The 14,175-nt window shown below is 38.2% G+C and overlaps 1 protein-coding gene across 1 annotated transcript in view; it reads left to right on the top strand.

Moving 5' to 3' along the window:
• Positions 1-12,389, top strand: part of PPP3R1 (protein phosphatase 3 regulatory subunit B, alpha) — a 59,166-nt gene extending 46,777 nt beyond the window's left edge. The window contains exons 3-6 of the mRNA XM_054728431.1: positions 1,318-1,494; positions 2,337-2,396; positions 3,532-3,716; positions 10,266-12,389. Coding sequence (XP_054584406.1) covers positions 1,318-1,494; positions 2,337-2,396; positions 3,532-3,716; positions 10,266-10,313 — 470 coding nt within the window. The 3' untranslated portion in view covers positions 10,314-12,389. The remainder of the gene's footprint in view (positions 1-1,317; positions 1,495-2,336; positions 2,397-3,531; positions 3,717-10,265) is intronic.
• Positions 12,390-14,175: the final 1,786 nt, after the last annotated feature.

The following is a 14,175-nucleotide window of genomic DNA, read 5'->3' as shown; positions in this document are numbered from 1 at the left end:
CTTTCAAAACAGTTTGGAATCTCAGTCTCTAATATTGTGGACCATAATACATGTATACATAATACATAATATATGACTGAGAAGAGGGGCCTTACCTGATCATGTTAGGACCCTAATCTTGGACTTTCAGCCTCCAGAACTGTGAGAGATAAGATTCTATGGTTTATAATCACCCACCTTTCCCCCAATACATAATACATGACCATAATACTCATGGACAGCATAACATTTAACTTGTTAATTTTTTTTAGTGGTGATTGTATTTAAATTTTTATATAATTGTATTGTTTCTATTAAGCCAAGATCAGAATTATTTATATGAATTAGTTTTGTTTTTTAAAGGAATGAAAATAATAATGTTATATAGAAGACAGTGAAGAAACCTTTTTCAAGAATGCATATGATAAGAGACCTGATTCTGAATTGTGATAGTGCTATTTTTTGTTAAAAAACAAAGCAAAGTTGTGTTTTATTTGCTTGTACTTACAAAGAAAATCTCTGGAAGAATATTCAGGAAACTGGCATTGCCTCCAAGAAGGGGAATTGGATATCTATATGGTGGGATGGAAGGGAGGCTTTGAATTTTGAACCATGAACTATCCTATATAATAAAAGCCTAATATGCTAAGTGTCTGGTTGTCTGGTCTGCCATTCAACCAATCAAAGCATAATATGCAAATGATATGCTAAGGCCGCTCAACTGCTTGCTATGACGTGCACGGACCACCAGGGAAAAGAAACTCCAACCAGTGGGTTAGCTTCCTGCTGGGGTCTGGCCGATTGGGACTGAGTGAGGCGGGCCAGACATGCCCTGGGGCCCTCAGCCTGGCCTATGCCCTCTTACAATCTAGGCTGAGGGACACACACACACACACACACACACACACACACACACACCACCACCACCACCACCAGACCCCACCCTCCCCCTAGTGCACGAATTTTATGCACCAGGCCTCTAGTTAGAAATAAAGTGAATCTTACAAGTAAGAACCACCTGACTGCCGTGATCAGCTAGCATTGTCAATCCTATTTAATATATTGGTGTACTCAGCATGTAGGTGACTATCTGTTATGGCAGGTGGAGAGAAGCAGAAGGGTAACCAAATAAAAATATTTATGATGTACTTTCTCTGTTAGAAGGAGCTAGTCAAAAGTATATGTAGTTTTTTTTTAATTACATTGGGAATTAAAGTATTGGTTTAATTTAATAATAAAAAGTGCTGGATCTTCCCCCCCCACACACACACACACACACACAAAAAAAAATCATAAAATCATTTTGTGAATCATGCTATTGTTTTTGTTTACTTTTAGTTGATGCTGATGAAATTAAAAGGCTAGGAAAGAGATTTAAGAAGCTTGATTTGGACAATTCTGGTTCTTTGAGTGTGGAAGAGTTCATGTCTCTGCCGGAGTTACAACAGAATCCTTTAGTACAACGAGTAATAGATATATTCGACACAGATGGGAATGGAGAAGTAGACTTTAAAGGTAAGAAAGTTTTTAACACCACAAGTTATAGTCTTAAAGTTCTATGTACAAAAATGTTTAAAAACTTTTCTTAAATGCATTTATATTACTGGTACTTTTATAATAATACAGTATGTTAAAATCTCAAAATCTGTGGTATATGAACCTTAATGAACTAAAAATCATTCTTAAAGGATCAAATTGTTTTTATAAGGTAATTTAAATGATGAGATTTATTATTTTCTTTGTTTTTAGAAAATTAGTCTCACATGAGGAAAATTTACCACATTAAAAGCTGCATTTTTAAAAACCTTTTTTACAGAAGGAGACTTATACCAAGTCAGCAGTAAAAAATAAACTAGTAATAAGAATATGGATATTATCATAAAATGATTAATTTAGTTAATCTAGATTTCACAAAGACACTTGGCAGTGCTTTTGCTGATATTAAAATGATGCATAATTTTATACTTGATTCTATACTTTAAAGTAAATAAACATTTCATTTCACTGTGTATTCTATACTTTAAAGTAAATAAACATTTCATTTCACTTTTTTAAAAAGCCCCTTTTAATAGTCATGTTAAAAGAAGAAGGAGTTGAATAGTTTGTGAATATGTTTTTGAATGTTATGCTCTGTGGTACTCAGAGAAACTTCAGGTTCAAATTTTTTAAAAATTAGAAATTATTTGTTGAAATTTCAAGTTTGGCATTTTTCATCTTAAACATTCCTAAGTAATATTTTCTTTTGCAGCAACAATATATCCTTTTGTGGGTATGTAAGTTTTTTGTATATGTATTGAGTATGTATTATTCCATATAAAAAGTTGAAAATTCAGATTTGTAAATGTTTTCTTATTCAGAATTCATTGAGGGAGTCTCTCAGTTCAGTGTCAAAGGCGATAAGGAGCAGAAGTTGAGGTGTAAGTATTTTTCTTTGCTAAGGTATTCTCTCTTTTATACTAGTACTACCCCATACTACATTATAAACTCCTTTTAAGGTATTCTAAAAGATATCTTTTATTCTCAGTCCTTAGTAGACATAATAGAAATTTTACATTCTGGAGAAAATCCTTTAGGACATTTACAACTAGTACTTTTTAGCAGTGTGTCATTGTTGCTTTTTAATTGGATACAAGGGAAATAGACTTACCTTCTATTGAAAATAACCATATAAATGACATATCTTGAATAAGAGATTTTTAAAATGAAAGTGTGTGAGAGTAAGTTAATTTAGTTTACACATACTGTTTTTAGAAATATTTACCCGGAAGTCCACTATTTTGTGAACTTAATTATAGTGAACTTCTGATATCTTTTTAAATTATTAAACTCTTAACTAGGGAGACGATTTATTCAGTAACATTTCTCTGAAGCACAGGACATATGCAGGCATCCTTTGCAAATGAACTCTTGATTCATTTTTACAGAATGAGACTTAGAGTAACAGCAAGTGCTATCTTTCGTTGAGCTTTTATTATATATCAGGCACTTTTAAGCAGTTTACATGTGTTATTTCATTCAGTACTCTGAAGAACCTGGGAAGTAGGAATTGTTTTTATCCTCAATTTATATGTACAGAAACTAAATGCTTATTACTAAGGTTAAATAAGTTACCCTAGACCAGTGGTTGGCAAACTCATTAGTCAACAGAGCCAAATATCAACAGTACAACGATTGAAATTTCTTTTGAGAGCAAAATTTTTTAAACTTCTTCTAACGCCACTTCTTCAAAATAGACTCGCCCAGGCTGTGGTATTTTGTGGAAGAGCCACACTCAAGGGACCAAAGAGCCGCATGTGGCTCGCGAGCTGCAGTTTGCCGACCACGGCCCTAGACTATACTAATTGGCCCAAGCACCCTTGATCCCATTGCTCACCCTCTTAACTAATTAATGTTAAACTGCACTGAAGGGCAGCATCTGTGTGTAGAAAGGAGCCATGCTCACAGTTACAATTCTAGATGTTTGGCAACTTAACAGTTTTATTTTTCATTGAAAATATGCCCTTATGATTGCCTTATACTTGTCATTGATTTTTTTCCTTACTCTTTTTTTAGTTGCTTTTCGTATCTATGACATGGATAAAGATGGCTATATTTCCAATGGGGAACTCTTCCAGGTGCTGAAGATGATGGTGGGGAACAATCTGAAAGATACGCAGTTACAGCAAATTGTAGACAAAACCATAATAAATGCAGATAAGGATGGAGATGGAAGAATATCCTTTGAAGAATTCTGTGCTGTAAGTACAAAAGATCTGATTCTTCTTTAGTTTTGAAAACATTTAAAAAACTACTTAATAGAGAATTCCTTGTAGTTATTTTGCCTAATTGCCCCCAAAGTTTTGAAGTGTTTTTTGTTGTAATTGTTAGTGAATAACAGTGATTATTCTCAAGAATTAATACAGGGATGGGCAAAAGTAGGTTTACAGTTGTATGGAAAATAATAAAATAATTAACAAATAATAATACAAAAATAAACTCTGTGTTTTATGTAGCCACAACTATAAACTTACTTTTGCCCACTCCAGTATTCTCAGTGATTGATAACATGCCATAAGACCGTTACTAGTAACTTTTTCTAATTGTTGGTAGCTCCACAAATTACAATTTATGTTTTTTTGAGGTTCATTTAAAAATAAACATGCTTCAAAATCCATTTTTTGGGAAATATGTGTTCGTGACTTTCAGCTAGAATTCAGAAGATTGGTTTCATGAGGGCAACAGAGATGGAGTCCCTGTCCATCTTAAACTCACCAGTTAGGCAGTGGAAAGGGTGATTCCTTGCCCCTGCCATTTCCACACTATTTAATGGGTAGTTCTTAAGTTCAGGGGCAAGGGCTCTACGGAAGTGAGGACTACAGTCAGGGGAGCCCTAGAAAACTAAGTCTAGGTTGGGATGGGCAACAGTTTAGCTTCCAATTTACTGCTTTTCATCAGTAGGTCCTGGGATTTGCCACCACTCATTGCTTCTAAGTAGGCTTCTCTTCTCTACTTCTAATGCAAAGATGTTAGTTTTTTTGTTATAACTGCAAGCTAGAGGTAATAGTGAATCCAGAAGAATGACAAAAGTAACAAAAAGTTTTGAAGTTTTTCAGTGAGACTGGATGCTTTTATATAAGGAAGGTATTTCTTCTCCCTTTCTTTCCATTTTTTATTTAGACCATACAAGGAAAAACAAATAACTTTGGTTGTATGTTATGTAAGGATTGAAGTAGCTACTTTGTCTTTAAGTAGAGGTTCACACTATCCTTTACCATCTCAAGAGAATACTATCTTTGCATTTTGTTTCAAAAAGTAGGGTAGTGCTCTAGTTAAAGAACAGGCTGGGTCTTTTTGGAAGAGTGTTAGGCTTGAGACTTGAGATTTTGAACTCTTGCCAGATGGTACTGCTACTGGTGTTTGCTTTTAGGGTCTTGGAGTTAGTTTTTTCCTCAAAGTGACACCATTGGAGTTAGTTTTTTCCTCAAAGTGACACCATTCCTTCACCATTGCCAAAGATCACTGAAGGACTCAATTGGATTGACCTCCAATTGAGAAGGACATGAAATCAGGCTGGTAGTGGCATCAAAGAGAGCAGTCAGTTTTCAAAGGAAGGAAAGAAAAGAAGAAATCCCAAGCCGTGAGGAAACAACACAAAAATGGAGACCTCTTGGGTGGAGTGATAAGGAAGGCATGTATATAAATGAAGAGTACTTACATTTAGTAAATATAAAATATAACCTAAGCCCAGCTGATGTGGTTGTTGTTGAGCGTTGACCTATGAACTAAGAGGTCCCTGATTCCATTCCCAGTCAGAGCATATGCCCAGGTGCGGGCTTGACCCCCCCCCCCCCCCCCCCAGTAGCGGGTGTGCAGGAGGCTACCAATCAATGTTTCTTTTTCATTGGTGTTTCTCTCTTTCCTGCTCCCTTCCTCTCACTCTAAAATCAATAAAAACCTTTTTAAAAAATGTAACTTAAAATTACATATAAATTACCTGTGGTGGAAGGAAATTAAAATATATTTTAGTTATAGAAATACTATTTACACTGAAGATATAGCTAAGCTTTGAGTTCATTTTCCAGTATTTTTGATAAACTGCTTTTATTTCTGTTTTTGAGGGGTATAGGTCAGGAATGGAGAAAATGTTTGTGTTTTAAAACTTTTCTGAACATTGATCAAACCCATAATTTTGGCTTCATTGAGTAATCTTTGTATTCTGATTTCTCAAGCAATGACAGTGAAAGAGGTGGGATAAGCTATTTTAAAAGACCACATACACTATATGTATCTACTTTAAAAATTTCAGAGTACTCAAAATATATACAAATAAAATTTGTAAATTAATGCCGGTGGTCTTAATCCGGCATCTAGAAGGGTTCAGGAAATCTGGAGAAGGCGCTGTGCGTAAATTAATCAAGAGTCCAGAGATGAAACATAATTTTGAAAGGCATTATAGGGAGTCAGAGGAGCTCAGCTAAAGGAACTAAGTTCTCCTTGTCTCAGCACCCCTTGCTATTTATAACACAATTGTCCTAAGGCAGGTAGAGATATACACATCAAAGGGTAGGGTTTCTACAGAATCCATTGTCAGATTGGAAGAATTACCTCTGGCTGTTTAGTTGTTTAGCCAGGAGGAGGCAATAACATGCAGATTAAGATTCCCTGAGCTGTCTGGCAGCAAGCAAGCATCCTTTTGAGGTTTGGGGAAATGCCTTTAGCCCAGTGATGGCGAACCTATGACACGCGTGTGCTGACACGCGTAGCCATTTCTGTTGACACGTGGCCGCATGCCGAGGATGAAACATTTGCTGCTCCTGACGATGAAACATTTGCGATTAGAGTCTTGGAGTTAGTTTTTTCCTCTAAGTGACACACTACCCGAGTTATGCTCAGTTTTTTGGCGAAGTTTGACACACCAAGCTCTAAAGGTTGCCCATCACTGCTTTAGCCATTCCCAACAGGCGATAACATATGTGACTCAGCCCTTGTTGAGTCCCCAAGTTCCATCAACCTTTCAATGAAACTCTTGTAATTATGATATGCTGGAATTGGCTTCCGGCAGTAAATAATTAGTGACAAGATTAAAGTTGGTGGATTTAAGGTCTGTATTCAATGTTGCTTCCTCTCAAAACTCCAGTGAAATTAAATGGATTAAGAAGAAAAGGTTATGAATCCCCAGGGACAAAGTGAACAGCAAAGAGGGTAGCAACTAGATTTGGCAACTTATAAGTGAGTAAACTGATTTAGCAGACAGGAGAAAGTATGAATTCTAAGCTGTCAGCTTGAAAAGCTGAGAAGCAACCTGGTATATAGTGCTGAAAGAGCCAGAAATTGGTGTCACAAGATTAACTGTAAGTAGGGGTAAAGGTGAGGTTCAAAACAGGAAAATGCTTAAAGTTTAAGAAGAAATTAGAACACTAGATCTGCTTCCTTACTCTCTTCAGACTCTCGTGCCCTTTAAGTGGGAGATTGGAGAGGGTGAAATAGTCTCTAGGCAGGGAAACACAAGACATAGATGAGGATATGTTTGTGGGTTTGTGTGTTGAGGAGTTAAGTGAAGTTAAGCATATTTGCATTTTGACAACTCCAGCCTTCTTCCTGACCAGGCTCCCTGCCAACTAGTCATATTCTCCAGTCAAGAGAGGAAAAGCCCTCTTGGGGAAATCTGATCTTCCCAAAGCTGATCACTCAGTGTACCCATAGTCAACAGCCCTACCATGTACATGAAGTTTCGGTGTCCTTTCTACAGAAGCAGAGAGCCAAGGGTCACCAGACATGAGAGGAAAACTTCTAATGTGGAATGTAAAGATGAAGCCAAGCCCCAAAATGAAGCTTGGAAAAACTTTTTTGCTAGTCCAATAAAACTTGAAAAGCAAAATGAGCTGGGACTGGTTTGGCTCAGTGGATAGAGCGTCGGCCTGCAGACTGAAAGGTCCCAGGTTCGATTCCGGTCAAGGGCATGTACCTTGGTTGTGGGCACATCCCCAATAGGAGGTGTGCAGGAGGCAGCTGATTGATGTTTCTCTATCATTGATGTTTCTAGCTCTCTATCCCTCTCTCTTCCTCTCTGTAAAAAAAAAAAAAAAAGAAAGAAAGAAAAGCAAAATGAAAATCTGTCATTATCCTCAGGGACATAATATATTAAATCTTTGAAACAAAAACTGGATAATATTTACAAGAGCTCTTGGAAACTTAAATTTAGAGTTTCATTTCAGGAGATTTAACACCTAATTGCCAGGTGTTCCAGAAAGAAAATGGAGGGAAGGAAGTCATCAAAAATGAATCAAGGATAATGAATCAAAAGTAATGAGTTTCCTGACTGAAAGGACTCACTAAAGTACATAGCATAGTATATAAAAATAATCTGGACCTAGGCACATTGTCATGAATTTTTAAAACAATGGAAACAGAGAAGTGGTTCTACAAATTTCCAAAGAGCTGGGGTGGGAGAGGAGCTTCATACAAAGACTCAAGAATCATAGTGCCAATTTCTCAGTAGCAAATTAGAAACTAGAAGACAATGGAGCATCGCCTTCACAATTCTGGCGAATAGTTATTTCCAAACTATAATTATCTACAAACTCAAACTACATGGAAGAATAAAGACATTTTCAGGTGTGGAAGGCCTCTATTTTTTGTTTTTTTGGGAAACTACTGGAGGATGTGCTCCCATTGAAGTAAAGTTGTAAATCAAAAAGAAATAATGTGAGATCCAGGAAACATAGGGTCCAACATGAGAAAGAAGGAAATCTCTAGGATGGTGAAGGGAGATTCAGAGATGATGGGCCTGGATTGCAGCTGGTTGGAAAGCTCTGGGAGTGACTTAATGACAATAAAATTGATAGAATTACATAATATAGTTGAATGTATTTAGAACAGAAGTTTGAGATTGAATTAATGATAAATGCATAGAAAACCCAACAAAGGAAAAGAGCAGATAATTACTAACTGTAGCAAAACAAATATGGGGGCGGGATTACAGTGTACATTTCTGTTGTAAATAGTATTAAATAGTGATAATTAAAATATTGAGTTTCTGTCTAATAAAAATGAGGTGTAAAAAATAAGGAGGTGGGAAGTATGTATATGGGGTAGGAGATAGACGGGAGTGGTTTGTGAGAAAGAGCTAAATCTTCTGTGCTGGGAAGTCAATGAATAATGCTTATAACTTTGAATATAATAAAAGACAATGTATGAATGTTATTTCAAGACCTGTAGGTAAAACTGAAAATGAATGCTTAATAAAAGGAAGAAATAGAGAATGAGGGCAGGGTAGCAAACTGCTGTATACATAGCAGAAATTGTAGAACTAATTGATTTTAACATTTATTATTCAGGTAAACATTTTTTAATCAGTAAGTTTAAGTTAAAAATTAAACAGATATGCCGAAACCGGTTTGGCTCAGTGGATAAAGTGTCGGCCTGCGGACTGAGGGGTCCCAGGTTTGATTCCAGTCAAGGGCATGTACATTGGTTGCAGGCACATCCCCGGTGGGGGATGTGCAGGAGGCAGCTGGTCAATGTTTCTCTCTCATCGATGTTTCTAGCTCTCTATCCCTTTCCCTTCCTCTCTGTAAAAAATCAATAAAATATATTTAAAAAAAATTAAAACAGATGTCACTATAAATGGCAACATGAAATAATCTCACAAACAATATTGAGTGAAACAAGCCAGACAAGAAAGAGATTTGATTTGTAAAAGTATAAATACTTCTTCTAAATAGTATTCTTTTTAAAAAGACCCAACTAATCCATGGTGGTAAAGGAATGAGAGTGGCTAGCTACGTCTGGTGGGGCAGGAGGAGGGAGATGGCTGGTGCAGGACAGGGGTTGATTCTCAGTGTAGTGATCTGGATGCTGGTTACTTGGGTGTTTACTCTAGGAAAAGTCATCAAGCTATGAACATTTATGACTTAATACACTTTCTTTATGTAGAGTATACTTAATAAAGTTTATTCCCCAAATAATAATACAGATAATTACATGATTAGATTTCCATGTTAGTAGATTAAATGTCTATAAGAACTTTATGTATATTTGATTCCATGGTAAAATAATGTGCAGAAAATCTTACTTGGTACTTTTTAATTTTTCTAAAATAGACTGAGAGTGAAGCCCATACTTGGTTTTGGAGCACAACTCTTTTTTTTTTTTTTTTAATGCAGGAGTAGACTTTTTATTTTATTTTATTGATTTTTCACAGAGAGGAAGGGAGAGGGACAGATAGCTAGAAACATCGATGAGAGAAAGACATCGACCAGCTGCCTCCTGGGGGGATGTGCCCGCAGCCAATGTACATGCCCTTGACCGGAATCGAACCCGGGACCTTCCAGTCCGCAGACCGACGCTCTATCCACTGAGCCAAACCGGTTTCGGCTTGGAGCACAACTCTTATTGTAACATTTGGTTATCATTTACTCTAAAACTACGAAGGGTAGAGTTCGGCAAAGTACAGAGTGGATCAAATCCTGCCTATGGCCTACTGTGTGCATCTTTGAGCTAAGAAAGTTTTTGTTCTTGTTTTTTGCACTTTTAAGGGGAAAAAGAAAAGGCAAGAGAAACTATATATGGTCTACAAAATCTAAAATACTACTATCTGGCCCTTTACCGAGTACGTTTGCCCACACTCCTGAAAGAAAGAAGCCATGAAAATTCTAACTAGAGGCAATGTAACTTTAACAAAAGAAAAAACACAACTTCTGAAAATGGTTAAAATAGTATGTTTTTATATTATAGTTTTAATAAAATGCTTAGACTAGTAAAAAGGAATTTCTCCAACATGGCTAAGCTTGATTGTTCCATTGCAGGTTGTAGGTGGCCTAGATATCCACAAAAAGATGGTGGTAGATGTGTGACTCTTTTTTAAAGAGTACCACCCAACACTTTTGCTTTCTTCTCCATCTCTGAAGATCTGCTCAAGACGTCCAGCAATGCTCTCTGTGTATTTAAATGGAAGTATTTTTCTCTGTGAAGCCACATTTTCCAACATGAGCCTCATGAAGCCAACTAAGTGTTATTGAACTCTTATTCTCTCAATAACTTCGTGTAGCACTTTAAAGTCTGAAGGACAGCAACATGAAAAGAGCATATCAATGTGGTGAAGAAAGGGAAGGGGTTGGCTTTTTAATTTATTTTTCTTCATCTTTTATAACAAGAAAGTATCTATATATACATATGTAAATATTTATATATAGATATATGTAGCTTTCTATATGTGTAGTAGGTTGGCTTTAATTTAATATACTTGATTCAGAAACAAAATGATAGAGTACAAAAGTGCCAAGCAGAACATAAAACATCCTTACTTTTATTTCACACAGTTTTTTATATAGGTAGAAGATTGTACAATTTGAGCCGGGTGTTAGGCCAGCTACTTTCTTTCCTGTGCTTTCTCCTTTGAGAGATTGACAAAGCATTTGTTAACGTCCTATTATTTACCTTAACTACATTTTTGTAACAAAGGAGTTTGTAACTTTATTTATACCTATGAATATATTTCCAGGGACTATGTCTCATTGCTGAGCAGCTTTTATTACATCTTTGCTTGAGGAGAAAGTATAGTCAGTGCTACTGCCAAGAGCTCGTTCTTGTGTTCATATAGTGCCTGCACAAAGCTTACAGCTGCTTCATTCTGTTACTTCATAACTGGGAGCCATTGCATTTATTAAATGTCCCTGAGTACATGTAAGTTTCAGTTGTGATTTCATACATAAAGGCCAGAAGCTATGTGAGGCAATCATAATTTATCTTTGACATTACTTAATGAAGAGTACTTGCATATCCATTTATTTTATTACGTGGGTAAATAACTTGTAATTAAACCTAAGTTTAAACTGCAAACTTCCCCTCTGTGTTTCAAAAGACTTGCAGCTAATTTGAAACTTGGGTGATATTTAAATTGCATGTATGTATCTAAACACCCAACATATATTTGTGATTTAAATGGGAGAAATCTTACTCATGTGTATGCCACAGAAGAGAAAATTTTTATCCAAATTTATACCTCTTAAATTTCTTTACCATAAGGCATAAAGAGTGCATGGAAATTTTCTTCCTTGATTTGCTCATATTTGTAATGGATAACTTAATAAATTTGTGTGATATAAAAGTAGTGTATCATGTTCCACCACTTGTTATTGTCCCTTCCCTTTTCTGCAAAGGTACTGTTGGCTGGAAGAAAATGTATGGTTAGCTTTCTAGGACAGTAATCTTTCCCGATATAGATTTTCAATAAAACTGGTTTTATAGTCATGAGTGGGAAAGGGCAGGTTGAGTCAAGGTGAATGAATCTTAAATTGGGCGTACCTGCCTGCTATTGCTGTTCCTTCAACTGAGTGCTGCACATCATGGGCTCTGTCTGTGAGAGAAAAATCTCGGTGCTTGGTGTCCTTGCATGACATGGAGTTTTGCATGTAGATCGATTTAAAATGTACCTCTTGTTTACATAATTTGCATAATTTTAAAAGATAATGTTGCCAAACTTTGGAAATGTTAATGTTCAAACTGAAAATCTCCACTACATGTAACTTTCTTCCTCTGGATCAGTACGTGGTTTATAATCCCAGCCAGTGGTTTGATCTGTTCCAGTGTCAACTGCCATGTGCTCTGCTTCAAGGGGGAACTAGTCTTTTGTGAATTTTTTGTACATAAGTATTTGTTACAAATATTTTAGCAAATGCTTTCTATTTCTCTTGCTTGTGCATATCTTGGCTGGCGTTACAGAAAAATAGTGCAAACATTATTTCCTTACTGGGGAATGAGGGTTTTTTTCTTTTTTTTTTTTTTTTTTTTTTTTTTTTTAGTGTGTGTGGGTGGGGGGAGGGTGGTTTATGTTGAATGTTTAGTTTTTCTTCTGCATGAAACATCATGTTGTGGGATCTTTAGAAAACTTCATACTGTATGAATAAAAAAATAAAATATTTGGAACCTGAGTGTATTCACACTGGTCTTTGGTGGGCTTCCACAGCCATTAGTCTTCTTTTCATTCTTTTGGATTTTTAAAAAAACTGGTAAATTGATGTAATCCAGAGGTAAAAACAAATCTGCTTTATCACTTCTAGGTATACACCCTGAAGTTAAAAGAAGGGACTCTAACGGGTGTGCCGCAGTCTTTCCACAGCAAGGGTTTGCTAACTACTGTTCTTTAGCCTCCAGCATGGGTGTTTATTTGTATACCCACAGATATGTTCATAGCAGCATCATTTACAATAGCCAAAAGGTACAAGCAATCCAAATGTACCTGACAGATGGTATACATACAATGGAATATTTAAAAGGAAGGAAATTGATACATGCTATAACAGGGAGCACCTTGAAGACATTATATAAAACTAGAGGCCCGATGCATGAAATTTGTGCACGGGGCTTGGCCCTCGAAGCCCTGGCTGCCTCGGCCAGCCCTCCCAGCCCAAGCTTCGTCCAGATCGTCCAGACAGTTGTTCGGCTGTTCAGTCTAATTAGCATATTAGCTCTTTATTATATAGGACTAGAGGCCCGGTGCATGACAATTTGTGCACTCAGAGAGGGGGGAGGTCCCTCAGCCCGGCCTGCACCCTCTCACAATCCAGGACACCTTGGGTAATGTCCCTAGGCCTGGCCTGAGATCAGGGCCTATCGGGGCTTTCCTTCTCCGGGCTGCAGGCAGCTGGCCCCACCCCCTGCCACCAGTGGCATCCCTCTGCAGGCGACAGACTGGGGTGCAATGGCTTGGCTGGCCAGTGCCTCCCTCTTTCTTTGCTGGGGGGTGGGGCCAGCCTAACGAGGGGCTGTCTGCCTACCTGATCACCCCTAACCATTCTGCCTGCCTGCCTGATTGCCCCTAACCTCTTGCTTGGGGGCAGGGCCAGCCGGGGGAGGGGCCGTCTGCCTACCTGATCTCCCCTAACCACTTGCCTGCCTACCTGATCACCCCTAACCACTGGTCTGCCTACCTGATTACCCTTAACACCTCTGCTTGCCTGCCTGATTGCCCCTCCCCCCCTTATCACTTGCTTGGGGGCGGGGCCAGCACTGACTCCCGGTTGGGCAGCCTCAGGTTGTTACTGGTCGTTAAGACCCAGATAAGCAGTTACAAAAGAACAAATACTGTGTGATTGGAGAAACCAAGGTGGTGGCATAGGTAAACACCTAAACTGCAGCCTCGCACAACAATTTCAAAAATACAACTAAAAGACAAAACGGACACCATCCAGAACCACAGGAAAGCTGGCTGACTGGAAATCCTACAACTAGAAGGAAAGAGAAAACCATAAGGAAAATCAGAGGAGCTGTAAAAGACTGAGGTACGGAGACATGGCGCGTGCAGAGAGGACGGAGCCGGAGAGGACAGGCGGCTGAGTGCCTGGCTGGTGTTCGCTAGTGGGAAGGAGGTGAAAGCTCCGGACTGCACTGAACCCCAGTTCTGGGCGAGACCCTGGGGACCCAGGCTCATTCTGGGGGAATCGGGGCTGTAAGGTGGAAAGTCGGGAGCGGCAAAAGGCAGTGCTCTGGAGGTGCGCATGTGAATACGCGCAGAGGACAGACTGTTGAGTGTGCTGCAGGATTGCTCTAGCGGGAAGGAGACAAAAGCTCCAGACTGCGCTAAACCCCAGTTCCGACTGCACTGAAACCCCAGTCCCGGGCAAGACCCTGGGAAGCCAGGCTCATGCTGGGGGAATCTGGGCTATAAGACAGAAATGCAGAGAAGCGGCGAAAGGCAGAGCACCGGAGGCGTGCACG

The sequence above is a fragment of the Eptesicus fuscus genome, chromosome 16 (genome assembly GCF_027574615.1).
Source record: "Eptesicus fuscus isolate TK198812 chromosome 16, DD_ASM_mEF_20220401, whole genome shotgun sequence".
In the NCBI taxonomy this organism is placed as follows: domain Eukaryota; kingdom Metazoa; phylum Chordata; class Mammalia; order Chiroptera; family Vespertilionidae; genus Eptesicus; species Eptesicus fuscus.
This window is presented reverse-complemented; position numbering and strand designations above follow the sequence as displayed.